At 41.1% G+C, this 23845-nt stretch overlaps 1 protein-coding gene across 2 annotated transcripts in view; it reads left to right on the top strand.

Annotated features, from left to right (window-relative positions):
- plekhm3 (pleckstrin homology domain containing, family M, member 3) overlaps positions 1–23845 on the top strand; it is a 70568-nt gene that overhangs the window by 13046 nt on the left and 33677 nt on the right. The window contains exons 3-4 of one of the 2 annotated variants that reach the window (XM_061724334.1): positions 7806–8183; positions 8259–8876. In XM_061724334.1, coding sequence (XP_061580318.1) covers positions 7806–8183; positions 8259–8876 — 996 coding nt within the window. Of the gene's footprint in view, positions 1–7805; positions 8877–23845 lie in introns of both variants that reach the window. The other variant, XM_061724333.1, reaches the window with a different exon arrangement.

Raw genomic sequence — 23845 nt, 5'->3', positions numbered from 1 at the left:
ATGAACATCTGCACCTCAGAGTTGGATCATGAAACAGACTTTTGCTGCCATTGCTGGTGGAATAAAATGAACAAGTCGCTCTTTCTCTGATTTCCTCCTCCTGACTCAGACGTCTGACTCCAACCCCCCGACCAATCGGTGTCCTGTAGTGTGATGATGTCAGATACAGCCGACTCAGCAGCTTAGAACCTCAGCAGAATAGATACAGAAAAGTATCTACTCGGTAGTTAGACCCCTAGTGGGAAAGAACCAAACCGAGTGGAGGAGAGTTGAGCTGAGTAGGTACTAGTGGAAAAGCGCCACTTGTGACTAGTCTGCCTTCTGGAAAACGGCATAAAAGGGAACCGAAGTAGAATGACAAAGAACTTGGTGACAAAGAGGACACTTGGTCATAACCACAGAATGATAAGTAAAAATGCTGTTTTGGTTTATTTATGACCAGAGTGTGCATCATTCTGTAGTCAGATATGAAGTGCTTGTATGTGATTGTCATTGCGGAGAGAACGATGGGATGATGAAGAAAGAGCAAGAGAAGGAAGAACCAGTGGAGAAGGTTCGAATCATTTCAATTAATATAACACCAAATCACAAGAAATGTCCTCTCAGTCACTGTCTTTTCAGTGAGAGCCGCTGGCTTTGAAAACAATTACAAAAATAACTTTGAAGGCCATCATGATTTAAAAAAAAAAAGAGACATGCTGTTTTATGAAAGCAGACACTGTACGGGCTGTTTCCATCACATTTGGTTTTTTGTAGTTGGCATAGAGCAAAACCTCAGTTATGAGTTCAGGGCACCTCTTCCCTGGTTCATGTCAGGTCATACTTGTTATATAAAAGTACTGTACTGTTAGCATCTGCTCTTCTGTGCCTTCGGTGTGAAAGCACCCTAAGTGACTTTGTTGTTCTATTAAGCAAGTTTTCAGACTGCTCCAGCAACTTTTCTTTTTCCCAAAAAGTGACTAGGAACAAATCATGTAACTTTTTTTTCAGATGTGATTACAGAGGGTTGCAAAAGTATTCACCCCCCTTGAACTTTATGACCTTTTGCCACATTTCAGGCTTCAAACATAAAGATATAAAACTGTAATTTTTTGTGAAGAATCAACATCAAGTGGGACACAATCATGAAGTGGAACGAAATGTATTGGATATTTCAAACTTCCAATCGGGCGTGCAAAATTATTCATCCCCCTTAAGTTAATACTTTGTAGCACCACCTTTTGCTGCGATTACAGCTGTAAGTCTTGGGGTTTGTCTCTATCAGTTTTGCACATCGAGAGACTGAAATTTTTGCCCATTCCTCCTTGCAAAACAGCTGGAGCTCAGTGAGGTTGGATGGAGAGCGTTTGTGAACAGCAGTTTTCAGTTGTTTCCACAAATTCTCCATTGGATTCAGGTCTGGACTTTGACTTGGCCATTCTAACCCCTGGATATATTTTTTGTGAACCATTCCATTGTAGATTTTGCTTTATATTTTGGATCATTGTCTTATTGGAAGACAAATCTCCATCCCAGTCTCAGGTCTTTTGCAGACTCCTTCAGGTTTTCTTCCAGAATAGTCCTGTATTTGCCTCCATCCATCTTCCCATCAATTTTAACCATCTTCCCTGTCCCTGCTGAAGAAAATCAGGCCCGAACCATGATGCTGCCACCACCATGTTTGACAGTGGGGATGGTGTGTTGAGGGGGATGAGCTGGGTTGCTTTTACGCCAAACATAACGTCTTGCATTGTTGCCAAAAAGTTCGATTTTGGTCTGATCTGACCAGAGCACCTTCTTCCACATGTTTGTGTCTCCCCGGTGGCTTGTGGCAAACTTTAAACAACACTTTATATGGATATCTTTAAGAAATGGCTGTCTTCTTGCCACTCTTCCATAAAGGCCAGAATTGTGCAGTACACGACTGATTGTTGTCGTATGGACAGAGTCTCCCACCTCAGCTGTAGAGCTCTGCAGTTCATCCAGAGTGATCATGGGCCTCTTGGCTGCATCTCTGATCAGTCTTCTCCTTGTATGAGCTGAAAGTGTAGAGGGACGACCAGGTCTTGGTAGATTTGCAGTGGTTTGATACTCCTTCCATTTCAATATTATCACTTGAACAGTGCTCCTTGGGATGTTTAAAGCTTGGGAAATCTTTTTGTATCCAAATCCAGCTTTAAACTTCTCCACAACAATATCTTGGACCTGCCTGGTGTGTTCCTTGTTCTTCATGATGCTCTCTGCGCTTTAAACGGACCTCTGAGACGATCACAGTGCAGGTGCATTTATACGGAGACGTGATTACACACTGGTGGATTCCATTTATCATCATTAGTCATTTAGGTCAACACTGGATCATTCAGAATCCTCACTGAACTTCTGGACAGAGTTTGCTGCACTGAAAGCAAAGGGGCTGAATCATTTTGCACACCCACTTTTTCAGTTTTTTATTTGTTAAAAAAGTTTGAAATTTCCAATACATTTCGTTCCACTTCATGATTGTGTCCCACTTGATGTTGATTATTCACAAAAAATTACAGTTTTATATCTTTATGTTTGAAGCCTGAAATGTGGCAAAAGGTCACAAAGTTCAAGGGGGGTGAATACTTTTGCAACCCTGTAAATATTGGTGTAGACCAGGGCTCTTCAACCGGGGGTCCGCGACCCCCTAGGGGGGCCGCGCAGGCAGGGCTGGGCGGTATATATCGAGATTTTAATATATATCGATATATTTTCAGACGTGATATGGTACGATCGTTATATATCGATACAGCTTATTTTGTGACAAATTGACTGTACATCAACGCTGACCCTTCGCGCTGGCAAAAAAGTACCTTTGTGTGCTGAAACAGACAGTGTTGACAGGTTAGTTTTCCTGGAACAAAATCTGTAAAATGTACAGTAGTTGACTTGTTGTAATTATTTCAGATTTGCTCAAAGAGATGCAATATCTGTTTACATGTTTTATTTGAAATTTGCACAAATGTTTTGTTATTTGCACAACTGTCAACCTCAGTGGAAAAGTCTGCCTGTTACTTTCTACATTGTATTAATTGCACAGTGTAATTTAATTTAATTGTTATGCAGGAAAGGGATATTTGTTTTATTTTATTCAAGAAGCATTTTTATTCTATATATGCAGGCAGTTTATTTTTATTTCATTTGTTTTATACATTTTTATATTGTGCAGACCTCTGTTAATAACCTGTGTGACATTTGGCACGAGGCTTTGTATTAAAACTGTTTTTTAAGGGTTTGCCTCAGAAAAAAATGAAGCTAACAGAGATGCTAACAGAGATGCTATGCTATAATGCTTTGGGGGAAACCCCAATTATGTCACAGAAAAAATATCGAGATATATATCGAGTGTCGCCATTCAGCTAGAAAATATCGAGATATGACTTTTGGTCCATATCGCCCAGCCCTACGTGGAGGAATGCAGAAATAAAGGCAATTTTAACCAAAATAATAAAAAAAAAAAAAAATAATATATATGATTGAGAAAACTCCATTAACAAGCGATAATAATTTATTTTGACAATAACTATTTAGTCTACAACTCTACATAAATGATTCCCATGACGTGAGTCATGTGACTAATGTCAACTTTAGAGTGGAGAAACGATTTAGCTAGCTGTTTAAGAGAAGAACATTTGTTGCAAAATTGACTTGGCTATTTCATATTTAACGCTAGTTAGACCTGAAGGATAAATTAGTGACAATAATGAAGCCTAAAGCTGGAGATTGTAACGTTACAGCTTGGCCTAAGATCGTCAGGCACAGAAGATCGTCGGCCGCCCCCTGCCCTCCCTAAATGACATTGCAGACTCTCAGGGGCTGAAAAGGGCAAAAAGGATTTTACAGGACCCATCTCACCCCGGGTACAGTCTTTTTGACCTGCTGCCCTCCGGCAGGAGGTACAGAGTCCTGAAGCAGCGGATAAATAGACTCAAAAACACCTACTATCCCTGGGCCATTAGACTGTTAAATAATACACAACATAGCATAACATAGCACAACAATACATAACATAACATAATACATAACACATAACGTAGCACAACAATACATAACATAACATAACATAACATAAAACATAACATAGCACAACAATACATAACATAACATAATACATAACACATAACATGTGAGGGGGTCGTCCTGGGGGTGGTTCTGGCCTGGATGGTTGTGGAGCTCTGCACCACGGCTTCACCGCTGTGGTGTGGACTCCTCTATCCGTCCGGGCCGGGATGGTCTCTGTGGGCCCCCCCCCCCTTGTAGCTGCGGGCTATGAGACCTCCTGCCGTGGACGGCTCCCTGTTACCGTTTCCTCACCTGGATCCTCTGTGCCTAGCCATGTCTACACCATGTGTCTGCGTGCGTGTCTGTGTGTGTAATTTAGGAATTTAGGTGAATTGTAGTGTGCTTTTGTCTGCGGGGAGGGGGGGGCATTAATAAGTTTTATGTTTATTTGTTTTTTCTTGTTTTTTTTTTTTTTTTCTGTTAAGCACTTTGTGTTTCATTATTTGTAGGAAAAGTGCTATATAAATAAAGTTTGATTTGATTTGAACATAGCACAACAATACATAACATAACATAATACATAACACATAACATAGCACAACAATACATAACATAACATAACATAAAACATAACAGAACAGGTGTATTTTCTGAACGATGTGGGAGTGATGTTTGGGTCACAGTTTGTTGCACTTTATCCATTCATTGTTTTTATTGCTTTTATGTTTTTATACTGTGGTTTTTATACCTATTTTGATTGCTTCCTTTGCACTTTGGTGGGAACATCCTAACCAATGTCGTTGTAACCTGAGCACAATGACAATGAAGTCTATTCTAACGTTACTCCTTCCACGTCTGACGAGGCCAAAGTTTCATCAACCATAAACGCATGTAGGCTAATAACCCAGTCAGGAACTGGTTAACAAGGTGATATAAGCAGAATAAAACGCATTCAAAAGTTATTATAAGCCAGGCTTAAAACTTGGCACATTTATAAATAAAAAAAAAAAAAAAAAGCGAAAAAATAAGTATTCCAGGCTCTGTTATTCCCTGCTCTGTTTTTCTCTCATCCAATGATCCCTGGGCTGAAAAAGCCTTGAAGCCCCCTGGTGTCGACTGTAAGGCTCACATGGCTGTCTCTTCTCAGCGAGCAGCCCGTGCTGCTGTAGGCCCCTCTTCCGTAACGAACGGCTCTTTCATTCATGAATAATTTCAATTAATGTAATTATTAAAATAGATATTCAATTGTGCTGCACTGGCCTGTAGTCAGTAAAGGAAGTTCAGTTGTAGCTCTAAACAGAGGCTCCCTTTTTATCTTTCGCACTACTTTATTCCTCTCTCCTACAGCATCCATTGCAATTATATGCAAATTTTGAAGCCACCAGCTACTTTCCCGAGGAGTTGGCAACACTGGCCGACACAAACATAGAGCAAACTTGAAGCGGGTTCTTGGCATTTCAGAAATGTCTGCAATTTGAAAATATTTCAACTTGGCCCGTGAATGCAGCGCTGCAGCTGGTTTCTCAGAAAGGACTGCTTCTCTTTTGCTTTCTTCTTTTTATGGATTTCCAATCTATCAGATCAGGACTCGGTATCGGCTAATACATATTAAACACTAAATGACAGTAACCTGAATGTAACTTATTTCATTGCCACTAGAAGCGTAAAAAGTAAGCTGTTAATTGTGGTGGAAGCGTTAGACTGTTACTCTGGGACGTCAGACCCTACCAGGTAGACATGAAGGCTAATTTAACAAAGCAGCTTTCCTCGCCACAATGCCTAATTCTAATTTCAAGCCTCCCAAGCGTGAAGACCGACAATCAGCTCGACTTGATTCCAGTTTAGCTTATTTGCATGTTCATTTGTTCCTTTAGCAAGAGGTTTGTTAACATGCAAAGTCCTTGACCTGGAGTGACACCGTGTCTGCCGCTGTTTTGATAAGATTGATGAGGCTCTGGACTCGCCACTCTCATGTTAACCAGCGCACCCAGGGATTTAGTCGCTCTTTTATTCTAGGGGAGTGATCCAGTACATTAAAGAAACCAAATTCAATTTCTGCCAATTAGGCTGCATATGGTTGGGGTTTCCAATTAAAGTTTGTTTTTTTTAGATTGGTTTAGGCGTTGACTCCAATAGTAAGATTTAAACTGACTTTTAAGTGTGTGCTTGTAGTCTCATTGTTTTTAGTCATACAGGAAATATATAACCATAGTTGATACACTGTTTTACTCCGAGTGCTGTAACTATATGTTGAAATATAAAAACACAAACATTAAACGGAAAGTGGAGATCAAACAAAGCATCACATTCTTTTGTCTTAACACAAACACAAATACAGTTCTTATTATTATATATGCAAGACAAATGAAACCACCAGCCAAACTCTGTAAGATTACTCAGAAGCTACAAATGCACATTTCCTACAACTACAACCCCAGCAGATTTGGATCCCTTTTGTTGCAACTGCAAAAGTTATTGTTCATATTATGCATTATTTTTTTTTTAAATAATGAGAGAGCCAGGGCTGGGGATCGATTTAAATGTCAAGAATCGATTCGATTCCGATTCTTAAGATTCAGAATCGATTATCAAGATTTGGTTCGATTCGATTCCGATATTGATTTGGGTTAGTGTTATTACAACTGTCTTTTTGAGCTGTTGCATGAATTATATGACTGTAGTTCTGCAACATATTAATACTAGTATTATAATGAGATTCAACAGCAAGTATTGCAGCTAATGATTCTGTAAGGACCAATCACCTCCCAGAATGCTGATAGAACTGCAAACAGAAACATTGTGGGTCAGAATTATCAAACAGATCCAGGGAGGAAACAGAGACGGATGAAATCGGTTTTACTCTTTCCCAGATTCCTCTCTTATTTTTTCCATTTTCGGTCTTTTTCGGGTTTTTAATTTTGGAGAATTTGGTTTTTAGCATTTTATGCAAATGTAACCCGAAGACAGTATATAAAGTAATGAAATATAGACAATTTATGCAATTATAACTGAAAACTTTAATGTTTTCATACCTTTTTAAACATATTTAAAGGGAAAAACATTGTGCCCAACAACACCTTTTTTGGGCGTAAACACAAAAATACCAAAAGTTGTAATGTAATGATGAAAAAAAAAAATCGATCTTTAGACATACCAATCGATTTTTAGGAATTAATATGAGAATCGATTTAGAATTGGAAAATCGATTTTTTTTCGACACAGGCCTAGAGAGAGCAGTTATTTCCAGACGGACGGCTATGTAAGCATTTACAAAATTCATACAAAGGTTACGGAGCAGTTTTTTTCTTTTTTCTCGACATTTTGACTTTTTTCTCGACATTTTGACTTTTTTCTACTTTTTTCTCGACATTTTGACTTTTTTCTCGACATTTTGACTTTTTTCTCAACTTTTTTCTCGACAATTCGACTTTTTTCTCAACATTTTGACTTTTTTCTCGACATTTTGACTTTTTCCTCGACATTGTACTTCAACATTAATCTTGACATTTCTACTTTTTTCTTGAAATTTTGACTTTGCATAATTAAAAAATAATCTCCCCCCAGTTATAACTAATATAGATACATGTGTTGCCTTGATTCTAAAGCTGATACAAGACTTTTTTTTTCATGTTTTGCGGTTCCAGACATATTTGTTTTTTGTGTTTTTGGTCCAATACGGCTCTTTCAACATTTTGGGTTGCCGACCCCTGCTCTACAGCATCCGTACCTGGCTGACCAGTGGGATTAACATAAGGTAGCACATGAATGTCTGTCTCATTGGTTGTTTTCTGTTTTCTCTACAGCTGATAAGAGCAGCAGCAGCAGCGTGGTGAAGCAGGGCGAGCTGGAGCAGCGGGAGGGGCCCCGGGGCCGCTGGACGCCCTGCTACGTGGAGCTGACGCCCTGCGAGCTGCGGCTCTACACCCTGGACAGCAGCGCCAACCGCCAGCTGGGCACGGCCTACTCCCTGTCCCACTGCCAGAGCGTCATCTCCCCGGCTCCCTGCAGCCAGTCCGCTCAGGCCGGCCAGCCCGCCGACCAGCGCACGCTGCAGGCCGTGTTCTTCAACAGCACGCGCCTCCAGCTGAGGGTCACCAACCAACGGGAGGCCGTGGAGTGGAGACAGGTGATGTGGGAGAAGGTGCAAGCAACCAGACCTGCGAGCCAGAAAAAACAGCAACGTAAGAACGGAGAAAATCAGCAGATTTCCCAGTTTCCTGCAGCCATGTCACCCTCCTCGTCTCCCTCTCCGTCAGGTCTGGACACCAGACCTGATACCGACACCCCCACGTCAGCAGAGGTGTCTAGTTCCGGGGTCCTGAGCAGGCCCACCACCTTGCCCCTGTTCACCCGCTGCACCCAGGACGTGCTCAAAGCTGGCCTTCTCCACCAGCTGGTGGACCAGAACAACTGGCGGGCCTTTACGTTTGTCCTGACCCGGTCTGCTCTGCAGGCCTTCCCCACCGAGGGCCGGGGATCCGTGACCCAGCCCGTCCTCCATTACTCCCTGGCATCCTGCGCGGCTGTGCAGCAGGACCAGGAGCCGGAGAACGGGGTCCCCTGGGCCACTAAAGGACATTTCTTTCAGGCCGTTTTTCCCAAAGAGGTGGTTAAACTGCGGGCGGATGATTCCCTCAAGGCCCAGGAGTGGGTGCAGGCTCTGCACGGGGCCATCATCGCACAGAGGCCCGCACAAGAGGAAGTGTCTGCAGAGGAACCTCAGGGAGTTTTACTGAGATCCAAACCCTCCAGGGACAGGAAGCAGAGGGAAGGACAGAGGGCCAAGCGGCAGTCCGTCACCACCAGCTTCCTCAGCATCCTCACCTGCCTGGCGGTGGAGAAAGGGCTCACTGCTCAGAGCTTCAAGTGTGCAGGTGAGTGCTCTCTGCAAACACGCAACACACACATGCAAACTTAAGGCTGAATTATGGTTCTGCGTCAAATCGACGCCGTGCCTACGCCGTCACCGTGACGCCGTCGTGAACCTTCAGACTTCTCCGTCACTCCATTTCTAAACAGTGCAGTTCCCCCCGTGACCTGTAATTCGCGATCTTTTCCGGTCACAGTGAATCAAAGAGATAAGGACAACTATTGGGCAAAAAAACAAAACAGAAAAAAAATCACACATACACGAAGAAAAGAGCGCTGAAAGTTCACGACTGCTTCAAACCAGAAACCAGAAACGCGTTGCTACCAAGCGAACCAATAACAGCTGTAATTTGCACATCTTTGAAGGCACCATTACTCTTACTATATATACTATATATACACAAGCTTGCTTCTTTCAGCAAGACTAAGCTAAACAACATTCTGTACACATTCTGCATCGGTGGCAAGGCAAGGCAAATTTATTTATATAGCACAATTCAACACAAGGTAATTCAAAGTGCTTTACATTGACATTAAAAGCGGCAAGACATAATTAGACAGTAAATAACAAATAGGTAAGAATAAGAAAAGAAGTAAAATAATAAAAAAAAGCACAAGCTGTTTAAAAATAAGGGCAATAGAGGTGCCTCACCTTGCTTGGTTCTTGTTCTTGTTCTCTTGTTCAACAAACCAGATCCAGATGAACCTCAGGCAGGGTGTCAAACTCATTTTAATGTAAGGCCATATCAAGATCATGAATGATCATGATCATGAACGATTCTGGCAGTGAGGTTGCTGCATGATGGAGAGCGGCTGCTTTGATTTGACAATTATGACTTCTAATCTCTAGAGGGCCACATAAATTGTTATGGTGAGCTGAAACCGTGAGTTTGACACATTAGGTCCTCAGGGGTCTGGGAGCTTCATAGGAACTAACAGATCAACCATGTATTTTGGTCCAAGTCCATTCAGGTCTTTGTAGACCAGCAGGAAGATTTTAAACTCTGGAAGCCAGTATAGTGATTTCATGACCGGTGTAATATGGTCCAGTTTCCTGGTGTAATGTGGTCCAGTTTCCTGGTGTAATGTGGTCCAGTTTCCTGGTGTAATTTGGTCCAGTTTCCTGGTGTAATATGGTCCAGTTTCCTGGTGTAATATGGTCCAGTTTCCTGGTGTAATATGGTCCAGTTTCCTGGTGTAATATGGTCCAGTTTCCTGGTGTAATATGGTCCAGTTTCCTGGTGTAATATGGTCCAGTTTCCTGGTGTAATATGGTCCAGTTTCCTGGTGTAATGTGGTCCAGTTTCCTGGTGTAATGTGGTCCAGTTTCCTGGTGTAATATGGTCCAGTTTCCTGGTGTAATATGGTCCAGTTTCCTGGTGTAATATGGTCCAGTTTCCTGGTGTAATATGGTCCAGTTTCCTGGTGTAATGTGGTCCAGTTTCCTGGTGTAATATGGTCCAGTTTCCTGGTGTAATATGGTCCAGTTTCCTGGTGTAATATGGTCCAGTTTCCTGGTGTAATATGGTCCAGTTTCCTGGTGTAATATGGTCCAGTTTCCTGGTGTAATGTGGTCCAGTTTCCTGGTGTAATGTGGTCCAGTTTCCTGGTGTAATATGGTCCAGTTTCCTGGTGTAATATAGTCCAGTTTCCTGGTGTAATGTGGTCCAGTTTCCTGGTGTAATATGGTCCAGTTTCCTGGTGTAATATGGTCCAGTTTCCTGGTGTAATATGGTCCAGTTTCCTGGTGTAATGTGGTGCAGTTTCCTGGTGTAATGTGGTCCAGTTTCCTGGTGTAATGTGGTCCAGTTTCCTGGTGTAATGTGGTCCAGTTTCCTGGTGTAATATGGTCCAGTTTCCTGGTGTAATATGGTCCAGTTTCCTGGTGTAATATGGTCCAGTTTCCTGGTGTAATGTGGTCCAGTTTCCTGGTGTAATATGGTCCAGTTTCCTGGTGTAATATGGTCCAGTTTCCTGGTGTAATGTGGTGCAGTTTCCTGGTGTAATGTGGTCCAGTTTCCTGGTGTAATGTGGTCCAGTTTCCTGGTGTAATGTGGTCCAGTTTCCTGGTGTAATATGGTCCAGTTTCCTGGTGTAATATGGTCCAGTTTCCTGGTGTAATATGGTCCAGTTTCCTGGTGTAATATGGTCCAGTTTCCTGGTGTAATGTGGTCCAGTTTCCTGGTGTAATATGGTCCAGTTTCCTGGTGTAATATGGTCCAGTTTCCTGGTCCAGTTTCCTGGTGTAATATGGTCCAGTTTCCTGGTGTAATATGGTCCAGTTTCCTGGTGTAATATGGTCCAGTTTCCTGGTGTATTATGGTCCAGTTTCCTGGTGTAATATGGTCCAGTTTCCTGGTGTAATATGGTCCAGTTTCCTGGTGTAATGTGGTCCAGTTTCCTGGTGTAATATGGTCCAGTTTCCTGGTCCAGTTTCCTGGTGTAATATGGTCCAGTTTCCTGGTGTAATATGGTCCAGTTTCCTGGTGTAATATGGTCCAGTTTCCTGGTGTAATATGGTCCAGTTTCCTGGTGTAATATGGTCCAGTTTCCTGGTGTAATATGGTCCAGTTTCCTGGTGTAATGTGGTCCAGTTTCCTGGTGTAATGTGGTCCAGTTCCCTGGTGTAATGTGGTCCAGTTCCCTGGTGTAATGTGGTCCAGTTTCCTGGTGTAATGTGGTCCAGTTTCCTGGTGTAATGTGGTCCAGTTTCCTGGTGTAATGTGGTCCAGTTTCCTGGTGTAATATGGTCCAGTTTCCTGGTGTAATATGGTCCAGTTTCCTGGTGTAATGTGGTCCAGTTTCCTGGTGTAATCTGGTCCAGTTTCCTGGTGTAATATGGTCCAGTTTCCTGGTGTAATATGGTCCAGTTTCCTGGTGTAATATGGTCCAGTTTCCTGGTGTAATGTGGTCCAGTTTCCTGGTGTAATGTGGTCCAGTTTCCTGGTGTAATGTGGTCCAGTTTCCTGGTGTAATGTGGTCCAGTTTCCTGGTGTAATATGGTCCAGTTTCCTGGTGTAATATGGTCCAGTTTCCTGGTGTAATATGGTCCAGTTTCCTGGTGTAATATGGTCCAGTTTCCTGGTGTAATGTGGTCCAGTTTCCTGGTGTAATATGGTCCAGTTTCCTGGTGTAATGTGGTCCAGTTTCCCGGTGTAATATGGTCCAGTTTCCCGGTGTAATATGGTCCAGTTTCCTGGTGTAATATGGTCCAGTTTCCTGGTGTAATATGGTCTAGTTTCCTGGTGTAATATGGTCCAGTTTCCTGGTGTAATGTGGTCCAGTTTCCTGGTGTAATGTGGTCCAGTTTCCTGGTGTAATATGGTCCAGTTTCCTGGTGTAATGTGGTCCAGTTTCCTGGTGTAATGTGGTCCAGTTTCCTGGTGTAATATGGTCCAGTTTCCTGGTGTAATATGGTCCAGTTTCCTGGTGTAATATGGTCCAGTTTCCTGGTGTAATGTGGTCCAGTTTCCTGGTGTAATGTGGTCCAGTTTCCTGGTGTAATGTGGTCCAGTTTCCTGGTGTAATGTGGTCCAGTTTCCTGGTGTAATGTGGTCCAGTTTCCTGGTGTAATATGGTCCAGTTTCCTGGTGTAATGTGGTCCAGTTTCCTGGTGTAATATGGTCCAGTTTCCTGGTGTTTGTAGGGACTCTCCAGCATTCTGGATCAGCTGCAGCTGCCTGATAGATTTCTTAAGGCCTGTAAAGATGCCATTGCAATAATCCAACCTACTGAAAATGAATGCATGAATAAGTTTTTCCATGTCTTGTTTAGACAGAAACCCCTTAATTCTAGCAATGTTTTCAGGTGGTAATATGCAGATTTAGTGATAAACTTTAGATGGCTGTTGAAGTTCAGGTCTGAGTCAATAATTACACCTAGATTTCTGGCTTGATTTGTAGCTGTCAATGACATGGAGCCAAGGTGAGCGCTGATCTTTTCCCTTTCATTTTTAGGGCCAAAAATGATCACCTCTGTCTTTTCTGCATTTAGCTGGAGAAAATTCTGGCACATCCACTCATTGATTTGGTGAATACAGTTACTCAGTGAGATCAGGGGACTGTAGTCATGTGGTGACACTGAAATATAAAGCTGTGTGTCATCAGCACAAGTATGGTAGGAAATGTTGTGATGTTCCATAATCTGAGCTAGGGGTAACATATAGATGTTGAATAGAAGCGGTCCGAGTATAGACCCTTGAGGAACCCCACATGTGATCTTGGTTCTCTCAGACTCATGGTTTCCAATTGACACAAAAAAGGCCCTATCTTGTAAGTTTTCAATTCAATTCAATTTTATTTATATAGCGTCTAATACAACAGAGTTGTCTCTAGACGCTTTACAGAGACCCATACCCAGAACATAAACCCCCGAGCAGTTATTACATAAACAATGGCAGGTAAAAACTCCCCTAGTGGGAGAAAAACCTTAAGCCAAACAGTGGCAAGGAAAAACTCCCCTTTAGGAGGGAAGAAACCTTGAGCAGGACCAGGCTCATAAGGGGGGACCCTCCTAAGTAAGATTTAAACCATTGAAGCACAGTGCCGGTAAGTCCCACCCACTTTTCCAATCTGCTGAGAAGAATGTTATGATCAAGCTAAAATCTGCCGTCTTACACTCTTTTCCACTACAGCTATCAGACTGTTATCTTTACTGGACGAGGTGCGAGTTCTTAAATACTGTTGGTTGTCTTTCATGAGCAGCTACAGTCAATGAAATATCTAATTCTCAATGATTGAACCCATTCTCTCTAGTTTTATTGTTGTATTTGGGTGTTTAATCGTAGCTCTTTATAGGACCAGGACCCCTGCAGCCCCTTCCTCCTTTATGAAGGTTCCTGTTCTCCTTGGAGAAGGCCGTAAACGGCAGGCGGAGCTTTTCCTCTCCCTGGGTGTGAAACATGGGCTTCCTCTCAGGAGGGCTTTGAATAATCACCCCTCACCTCCCTTTTTATTTGTAACAACTGGCTTATTAATGCAGCGCTGTTTGAAAGGACAGCTGAAACAGGAACAAGGACGGAGGCCGTCTGGGGGCAACTGATGATAATTGGTGGGCTTAGAGAGAAACAGATGAATGAATGAGAGCAAATGAAAGCAGCGCGGGGACGCTGCAGCGGTCAGCTGGGAGCGGAGTGGTTTTCCGGGGTTTCAGGGGAGAGCTGCACGGACGGGGACAGCTGGAGACGTCCATTCTCTTCCCCCGGTCCACTTCTTTCCCTCCTGTCCTCCCTTTCTCTCTTTTCCTTTCACCACTCCCTAAAACACTCACAGCCTTTTCATCCTTTTTGTCTCCGTTTCTACTGCTGTCCCTCTCATTTATTTGACAGTGTCCTTTCTTCTCATCCTCCAGGGTTAGTTTGCTGGTCCCTACCGTCTATTAAACCATCCAAATACAAAGCTGTAAATAATGTAAATAATGTACACCACGTTGCCATAAAATGACTTGGTAAAAAGGAAAGTATAGCGTTTCCAGGTTTTAATCACTTCCCTACAGCTGGTGCACTTCAAGTTTTCCACCTTTTTATATTTAAGACTCATCTTAAGTCTGAGAATGGAAAAGTAAAACTATGATTGTATTTAATTTAATACAGCAAATAAATAAATAAGACTGAAATATCCCATTCACGTAAATATTTAGGTGAAATATTGGGCCCTGACCATCACTTCAATTGAAGCGATGATTGATTGATTGATTGATTGAATTTATTTTGTACATGTAAAAGACAACAATTAAAAGAGAAGATAAGAAAACAAAACAAAAAAAAAAAACAAAAAAAAAACAAAGAATTTCATACTTTTACTTTTACTTAATATCTTAATTAACATGTGGAAAAAGGAGTAGGAAGAAGTGTGAACTTATTTAATCCTACCCCCATTCACTAATCATTTATAAGTATTTAGAATAACTAACTATAATTATACTCACAAACTTACCTATACATACACATAGGTACTACACGTATTACACATATTATATATTTGTACACACATGCCCATATAAATAGTTATATAAATATACTTATTTACACCATACGAACATACCTATACACACATATATACATATACACATTATATCAGGCCCCTAAAAGCCGCTAAACCCCCTCCTCTTTGTACCTCGTGAAAATCATGTTTTTATATTTGTTTTTAAACTGGTTAATGTTTGGACATTGTTTTAATTCTGAATCCATTCTGTTCTATAGTTTAACTCCACTGACTGATATAGAAAATCTTTTCATTGTTGTTCTACGGGTCCTAAAATTTAGAGTTAAACTATACCTCCCCTCTCTGTCATAAAACATTTCCTGTAAGTGAGATGGTAATAAGTTGTTCCTAGCTTTATACATGAATTGTGCTGTTTGGAACTCCACTATGTCAAACAATTTGATTATTTTAGAATTGAAAAATAATGAATTGGTGTGTTCACAAAAATGCACGTTTCTGCCAAGAGCAGTAGAATAAAAATCCTAGTGAGTGTTGTGCTGCAGGGACATGAAGGCCCACTGTGATCCTGTATATACCGGTGGCTTGAACAGAGTAGTGGAGTCGGGTGACTTCAACATCAACTCATTGAAGTGGCTTTTTGTCTTTTTAAAAAAAAAAAATGTATTGATTTTTAGAAAAAAGAAAGTCACATAACTAATCTTCTTTAAATATAATTTGTTGTTTTTGCTCTATTGAAAAAACAAAATAAATACAATAAATATATTTGTTATTAGTAAATCATTGAAGTTGTGAAGCTTTGGCTGTTCTGATTTCAGAATTTGATCATTTAGTGTACTTAAAGGGACCTATTATGGCATCTAATGTCTATTTTAAACAGGCCTTGAATGTCTTAAAAACAAGCTTTTGATTGTTTTTGCTAAATAAATTAGAAATTCAGCCTCTGAGCCATGTCTTTATCTTCCCATTCTCTAACCTCATTATCTATGCAGGATTCTGAGTGGGCGGGGCTATGATAATGAGACTCTGTGCTGATTGGCTGCCTGAATGATGCGATACACCGCTACGAAAAAATTGCGGAAGCTCCGGCGGGCGGAGTTAGTTGTGGGCGTGGTTTCACGCATCGGAGGACAACCTATGGAAATCGCTCAGAATCTGGTTGCTTTCCTCCTTCTCTGAGTGGGCAGGCTGAGGGGAGACCTCTTTATATATGTTAAAGCAAGAAAAAAATGTGTTTTTCATAATAGGTCCCCTTTAAAGCCACTCTATACAGCAGTACCACCACACGGGGCAGCTTATCTATCACCCCACTGGCGCGGTGGCGTGATATATATATTTTTTCCCCCATGTGGTCAGATACGGTATTGCTAAATAGAATAGCTCTAGATTAGAACAGAAATGGATTTATACATCAGCCAACAGTAAACCCCCTGAAACAAAAACCACAAGTTTGTGTTATTACTCCATATGGAGCCGGATTCCCTAGAGAGGACACAATAATATCTCTGAATGGCTGCGACTGCAGTGGCTGATGCTTAATATGCATCCTTTTCCTTTTACTGATATTTCTTTGAACTTGTTTTAAGCCCCCCCTTGCATTTGCATCTGTTACTCCTCTGTACGTCTTTAGTGATTGGTTAACATCAAAAAGCAAAATGTATTCAACAAATTACATATGGGATCTACTACATTTTGAATTTCTTTTGAAGGATGTGTGCGTGCGTGCGTGCGTGCGTGCGTGCGTGCGTGCGTGCGTGCGTGCGTGCGTGCGTGCGTGCGTGCGTGCGTGCGTGCGTGCGTGCGTGCGTGCGTGCGTGCGTGCGTGCGTGCGTGCGTGCGTGCGTGCGTGCGTGCGTGCGTGCGTGCGGTTATAGTCAATAGTCCATGGACAGATTTAAAATGACTTATACATTAATGATGGTTTACATGCCCACATTCATAAAGAAAAGACAAAAACCAAGAACTACTGAAACAATATATAAATGAATACATCAAAATTCAATATAATAAAAAATATAACCCTGCGTTTCCTATAGAGCTGATGTGTTGAATATTACATTTTCTTTATACACTTCCTGATTGGTGACTTTCAAGATATTGAATAAATTGTCCTCATAACTTAAAGAAACTGTATTTTCCTAGCAGGTTAACACTTCTCCATGGCTAGAACGTTGGAAAGACTGTTTAACTCTGGGAAGTTCAGTCTCTTCCAGGAAGTTGCTATACAGTGTGCACAAAATGACAATCTTTTTATTCACACCGGACACTCCTAACTCATCTGAAAATAGTCTGAGGATAAATACCCGTGGACAGACCGGCAGTTCGATAGAGATAATATCAGATACAGTTTGTATGACCTTTTCCCAGAATGTTTTAATTTTGGGGCAACTCCATAGGCAGTGTAATAAAGTTCCTTCTTCTTTTCTGCATTTAATACAGAAATCAGGATTATTGTTATCAAAGCGATGTAACAGGGCAGGAGTAATGTATGTGCATAATCCATTTAAAGGGGACCTATTATAAAAAACAGGTTTTCTCTTGCTTTAACATATATAAAGTGGTCTCCCCTCAGCCTGCCAACTCAGAGAAGGAGGATTTATTTAGCAAAAACAATCAAAAGCTTGTTTTTAAGACATTCAAGGCCTGTTTAAAATAGGTATTAGATGCCATAATAGGTCCCCTTTAAATTGTAATAGTTTCAATCTGGTGTTGATAGTCTGACATTGTGCATCATGACAGACGGTTTCCCAGTCAGCTTGAGAGATTTCTGCATTAAAATCGCTAGACCAAGCCAATCTTTTACTGTCCGAGGATTCTTTAGATGAATCTACAATCCTTTTATACAAAAAGGAAACCTGGCCCTGGAGATGATCTAGTATCGCCTTCTCCAGACTAGAAAGAGGAGGTTTATGAGGGATTGTTTAACTGCTGTTAGAATGTAGTTTCTAATTTGTAGGTATTTGAAGAAATGTTTTTTTAGGTATATTGTAATTCTTTTGCAAGTCCGCAAAGCTATAAAGAATATTATTGTCGTTATTATACGTATCCATAACTTTGCCAATCCCTCTAAAGCAGGGATTGTCATCCGGTGGTCCGCGGCCCTCTGGTGGTCCGTGGCGGTATTGCAGGGGGTCTGTGAAATTGTAAATGGAAAAACAATAATAATTTAAAAAATATATATTCTTTATACTCAATTTATTTTCCATTTACTATTCATTTTTGTGAATAATTTACCCATCCAAATTATGTCAAATGAGTGAGAGTGAACCTTGTAATATTATAAGCGCTCTTGGCTTCCTATTGTTCATTTTTCACTGACTATGTTTACACGCAGTCAAAATTCAGGTTATTGCTAATATTCCGGTTACTGAAACATTCAGAATATTCCGTTTTACATGGTAATTAATCATTCGGGATATCTGGATCAAACCAGCGACACACGGAGAACATCATGACGCAATTCCCGTCATTTCTGCTTCTTCTTCCTGTATCCAAATTCAAAACAAATGCTGCTTCACGCAACTTTTCTCTCACCTTCTTGTAAATCTTCTATCCCGGTACTTTCTACCGTCTACAAATGCAGAAATGTTCATATCCTTCATTATATTTATGAAGTGATTAGTCTCCTCCTGGTCTTGTGTTTATAAGAACTTCCTGGACTCAAAAGACCAGGATTCCTTGTGAACAGAGCATGTGCAGAAAACAGATTCATGTTCCGTTTGATGGGGATATTCCGTTTGGCGTTTACATGACCCAATATTCGGGTTTTAAAAACCTGAATATGAGCAAATTCGGGTTATTCAAAGGGGTTATTGGTGTTTACATGGCCGTGCAAATTCGGGTTATTGCCAATATTCGGGTTTTAAAAGGGTTATTGATGCATGTAATGTCAATGACAGTTTTTTTTTTATAGCACAAGGTGCAAATACAAATATACACTGATGCAAATAAATAGCCTATATAGGCCCATACTCTTATTTAAAAGCAAGGTGCAAAATGAAACAAACATCCCCAAAAGCAGTTGGTCCCCGAGTTGCTTCTTGGTTATAATGGTGGTCCCTGGAATAAAACCAGTTGAAAACCTCTGCTCTAAAGCCCGGGTCACCTCTGACTGGAGAACATGGATGGTCATAGTCTTAAAAAAGCACCCCCCACAACAGTCATGTGTGTTTGGGGCCGGTGGCCCCCGTTGTTAGACCGGAGCACGTTCTCAGGCCCCCGTTAGACCAGGCCGGTCCGCTGGAGGGGACGGCTGGGACTGAAGTGGCCTTTGGTAGATATGAGGGAACTGAGGAAGTAGGAGGTAAATTCACATCAAAAGATGGCCGGTTTCTCTCCATCCCTCACGCACTTCCACACAATCTTAGTCAGATTACTCAGTACTCTCTATTTGTCCACATTTCGGTTGGAGTGTTTGGTCGGTGTGAATGAGAGACATCAAAGCTCAAGCTTCTCTTGTCTTTTTTTTGTCTTAATTCAACACATGGACCTAACACACACGTGCACGCCCACCAGTGTCCTGTCAGAGGTGTTGGTCTGCACCAGCGGCGGCCAGATGAAAGCTCCAGCCCTCTTTCTGCCCTGATGTCATCCCCCTCTCCCTCCGTCCAGATCCCTACGCCTCTCTCTCGGTGCGAGCGGGTCAAAGTAAACCCTCTCCCACTACAGAGAGCCGCCGTACAAGCGGTGGACCTTTTGAGCTCCGTTTGAATTCCCATTCATCTTTTCCCCCCGTCCCTCTTTCTCTTCATCCCAGAAAGACTCATAAAAGATCAGAGAAACGGAGGATAGAGAACCCAGTTGTTGCCGCGCTGATGGGATTGAATGACAGTGTTGCTGCTGGAGCTGTAAATAGTTACTCTTGAATTGTAGGGGAAAAAAGATCTGTGAGGGTCTGAAAAATTAAACAGTAGCTGTAATACATTCTTAAAGGGATCAGCTTTGTGGTGCAATCAATTATCATCAGTGACACATTTTCTATTTTTCCCTTTCTCTTGTTTTTAAAATGTCAGAAAGCAACAGAACATTTACCTCGTTCATTTCTAGATTTAAGTGATTTGTTTAACTGAGAATTTTGACATCCCAAACCAATACGAATGATTTAAAAGGTCCACAGCTTCTGTTAACACTTGAACACTTTGTCAACACTAAGTATTGATCCAGTTTTTGTGTGTCTATTGTCAGACGTTTGTCAGCTGTTGACTTTTCCAGAACTACAACAACTGAAAGGAGATGCCTGCACAAACAGTCCTTTACATCAACTTTTTGTCCACATACAATCTCCAAATTGCCTCCGTTTGTCCGTTAGGACTTCATCCAGCTTCACTTAAGTGGAATAATATTTTTGAGTCTTGCCAGAGGCTTAGAATAGCGATTGCCATTGACGTAGGTCAGTTGTGCCAAGTGCTAATATTTATTAGCACATTTTGCTACAAAGGCATGTTCCATGTTCACACAAGACTGTTCTGATTCACATTGTTTTGGTCCCTAACAAATGTTTAAGCTCATTACCATGTACCAATAGAGCTCGAGCTGTTGTTACTTTACTCTGATTACCTTCAGTTTAACTGACTTTATGCAGATGGATAAAGACTTTAATTCCACCTATAGAGGGAATGCGCATGACGTCACAGATGAGACTTCACAGCGGGTTACGCCCACTGAGTGTCAGAAAGACCGAGTGTCAGAAAGACCGAGTGTCAGAAAGACCGAGTGTCAGAAAGACCGAGTGGCAGCGTCAGAAAAAAAATAAGCTTAAGAGAGACAAATGGATCGCTCCAATTCACAGAAACAACTGGATTCCAGGCACCGAAACGTGGATTTGTGGTTCCCATTTTGTATCAGGTAATGTTGGATTTTTGGGTAGCTAACGTTAAACGGTCAAATCATAAAGTTCAGTGTCCTCATCACTTTAATTTCTACAACAAATCCTGCCTTGAAGTCGGACCAAGCGTCCAGACTTTTGTAAGCCTTCAAGCTTTGCTTTGTGTATTTCCCCAGCGTAGAAATTAAGTACATATAAATATCAGGAAACTGGATTTGTGGCCAAATATTAATGTCCATGGACCACTGGTTCTTGGTAACTGTACCAAATATTAATGTCCATGGACCACTGGTTCTTGGTAACTGTACCAAATATTAATGTCCATGGACCACTGGTTCTTGGTAACTGTACCAAATATTAATGTCCATGGACTAGGGCTGAACGATTAATTGCATTTGCGATAATATCGCGATGTGATAAAACGAGATTTTCTAACCGCAAAGGCTGCGATTTGACCAGTCACGTGATCTGGTCACGTTGCCGGCAAGGAAAAAAAGTCAACAGTGCCGCGTGTCTGCCTGTAACCTACTGTATCTACCGTGGCCTCAGTGTTAGGGCTCGGCCAGGCAGGGCTTTATAAATATATGGGCTTTATTATTATTTAGTATTAAATATATGAGCGCGGAGTCGGCGTGGCGAGGAGCTGGGCGCGGCGCCGAGCACGAGCCGGGCGGGCAGTCGCGCTGTGAAGCCGGATTTATGGTTCCGCGTTAAATCGACGCAGTACGTTGTGCGTACCGCGTACCCTACGGCGTAGGTTCTGCGTTGGTGTAACGCTGAACCATAAATCAGCCTTAAACCACCTGCAGCCCGTCAGCTCTCCGGAGAAGTTACAGAGCGGCTGCGAGTTGCTGGTTCGTTTTGTTAACTCTGTGAGCTTTATTGGTTTGTTTGTTAGTTTGCTGGTGGTTTTTTTTCTCTCTGTGATTTTTGAGTTATTTATGAAGACGTTCTGAGTTCCCTGTGAGCAGTACTCGAGTTGAAGGGGGATGAAATAAAAAACGGTCAAAATCATCCCCTCCTGAAATAAAAACAGTCCAAATCATCCCCCCTGTAAAACTGTCATCCCCCCTTTCCATCCCTTATGTCATTTCATCAATGAATGTGGTTTTACTGCTATTTCAACATTTAGAGTCATCACCAGAAAAATAACTTATTTGACAATTTTCACCTGTTTCAAGTAAATTTTCACTTGAAATAAGTAGAAAAATCTGCCAGTGGAACAAGATTTATCTTCTTATTACAAGCAAAAAAATCTTGTTCCCCTGGCAGATTTTTCTACTTATTTCAAGTGAAAATCTACTTGAAACAGGTGACATTTTTTGTTTTTTCCAGTGATGAGTCTTGCTTTAAGTGTAATGAGATTTTATTTTTACTAAAATGAGACATTTTAACTAGAAATAAGACAAATATTCTTGTTAAGATTCTGAGTTTTTGCAGTGATCCATTTTCCTTATCCTGTGAAGGACAGAGTCATATTGATAAGTTCAGAAAAGTGTTTTTTATTGTTGTGTTTTGATGTATTTGATGTAAGCCCAGTGGATATTTAAAGCTTACAGAAGGCTGCATTTAACTGCTGCTATGTCATTCCTGCAGTATTTCTGCAGGTGTTTTGGTCACTGCTATTATTTGTTATATATTTTATTATTTGTAATCAGCACAAATTATCTGTCCCCATATGATCAAATCCACCCTCCCCCCTGATTTTTTTTTTACAACTCGAGTACTGCCTGTGAGGAAGGTTTTTTGTTCCCTGTGGGAGTTTTTCTGTGTTTTTCTATCAAACTACGCCTCGTTTTGCCTAAAGTTTAACCCGGTTTGGTGTCGTGCGATTGGGTTCAGAGAGAACGACCCATGTGTAGACGTGTTAAAGAGGTAAAGGCACAGATTTGTTTTCTTTATTATTGTAATCTGTGCTTTAAATAAATCTGGCAATGTTTATTATAAAACAGACTGATTTATTGCTTGTGTAGTTGAAAAATACATGAGAACAGGACCTTGAAAAAAATAATCGCATATTAAATCGCAATCGCAATATTGAGGAAAAAAATCGCAATAAGATTATTTTCAAAAATCGTTCAGCCCTACCATGGACCACTGGTTCTTGGGGTAACTGTATCAAATATTAATGTCCATGGACCACTGGTTCTTGGTAACTGTACCAAATATTAATGTCCATGGACCACTGGTTCTTGGTAACTGTACCAAATATTAATGTCCATGGACCACTGGTTCTTGGGGTAACTGTACGGGTCACTGTCAAGTCCAACTGACTTTAATTTAAGCTGATAATCAGCTGTTATCCCGTCTTCTCCACTAGTTGCAGCTGTTTTTACCACTCAGTGCAGTAAGGGGGCTGGTCCAGTGGGGAGGTGACATCAATGAAGACTCTCTATTAGCTGACTGCTTGAACTCAGAAATGTAGTTATTGTGATTGTCCAGTCAATGAAACTGTCATTCACACAGCTGGTTCAAAGGGGCTTTTCCCGACGACTGGGAGATGGTTCTCTTCTCTTCTCTTCTTCTCTCCTCTCTTCTAGATACAGTAACCTTTTTGCATATAAGCCCGGCATTATTAGCCGTTCAGAATGTCTCAAGCCCCAGGGATGATCGTTAACTCCAGAGCGGATATTTCATGGTTGTAGTTTGGAATCCCTGTAATAAATAGCAGCTTTTCTCAGTCATTCCCAGCCAGCTGTGCTGCAGCAGCTGGAGACATTCGCTCAGTTACTATTTCTTAATTTCTCACTCAATCTGATTAATTTATTTCATTATTTATCAGGCACCATATCTATCAATCAATCAATCCAAATTGTTAAGTTAGGTGGAAGTATTTTTCTCTCTCTTTTTAGCACCATTGTCATATTTATTTTCTTTGAATCAAAAAAGAATATGACTATCGGTGTTTGACGACAGATATTTTGTGTTATTTTATAACTTTGTTGTATTTTTGTTTGTTGTTTTTTTATTGCGTTTATTTGAAATAAAGTATTGTTTTTAATCGCGTAATTTGTAATTTTTTAATTATTACATTAATTGAAATTTGATTTCTTAGGAAAAAGGGACAGATAAAATAAGCTTATTCTTCTTTCTGTTCCCTTTCATTCAAGGAAAGAGATTTGTTGTAATTATATTGAACTGTGTTGTTTTCTTTTAATGAATGAAATAAAGAATAAAAATGAAAAGAAATATCACTAGAATATCAGTTATT

Source organism: Cololabis saira, chromosome 6 (assembly GCF_033807715.1).
Source record: "Cololabis saira isolate AMF1-May2022 chromosome 6, fColSai1.1, whole genome shotgun sequence".
In the NCBI taxonomy this organism is placed as follows: Eukaryota; Metazoa; Chordata; class Actinopteri; order Beloniformes; family Belonidae; genus Cololabis; species Cololabis saira.
The sequence above is the reverse complement of the archived record's forward strand: the minus strand, read 5'-3'. Positions and strand labels throughout refer to the sequence as shown.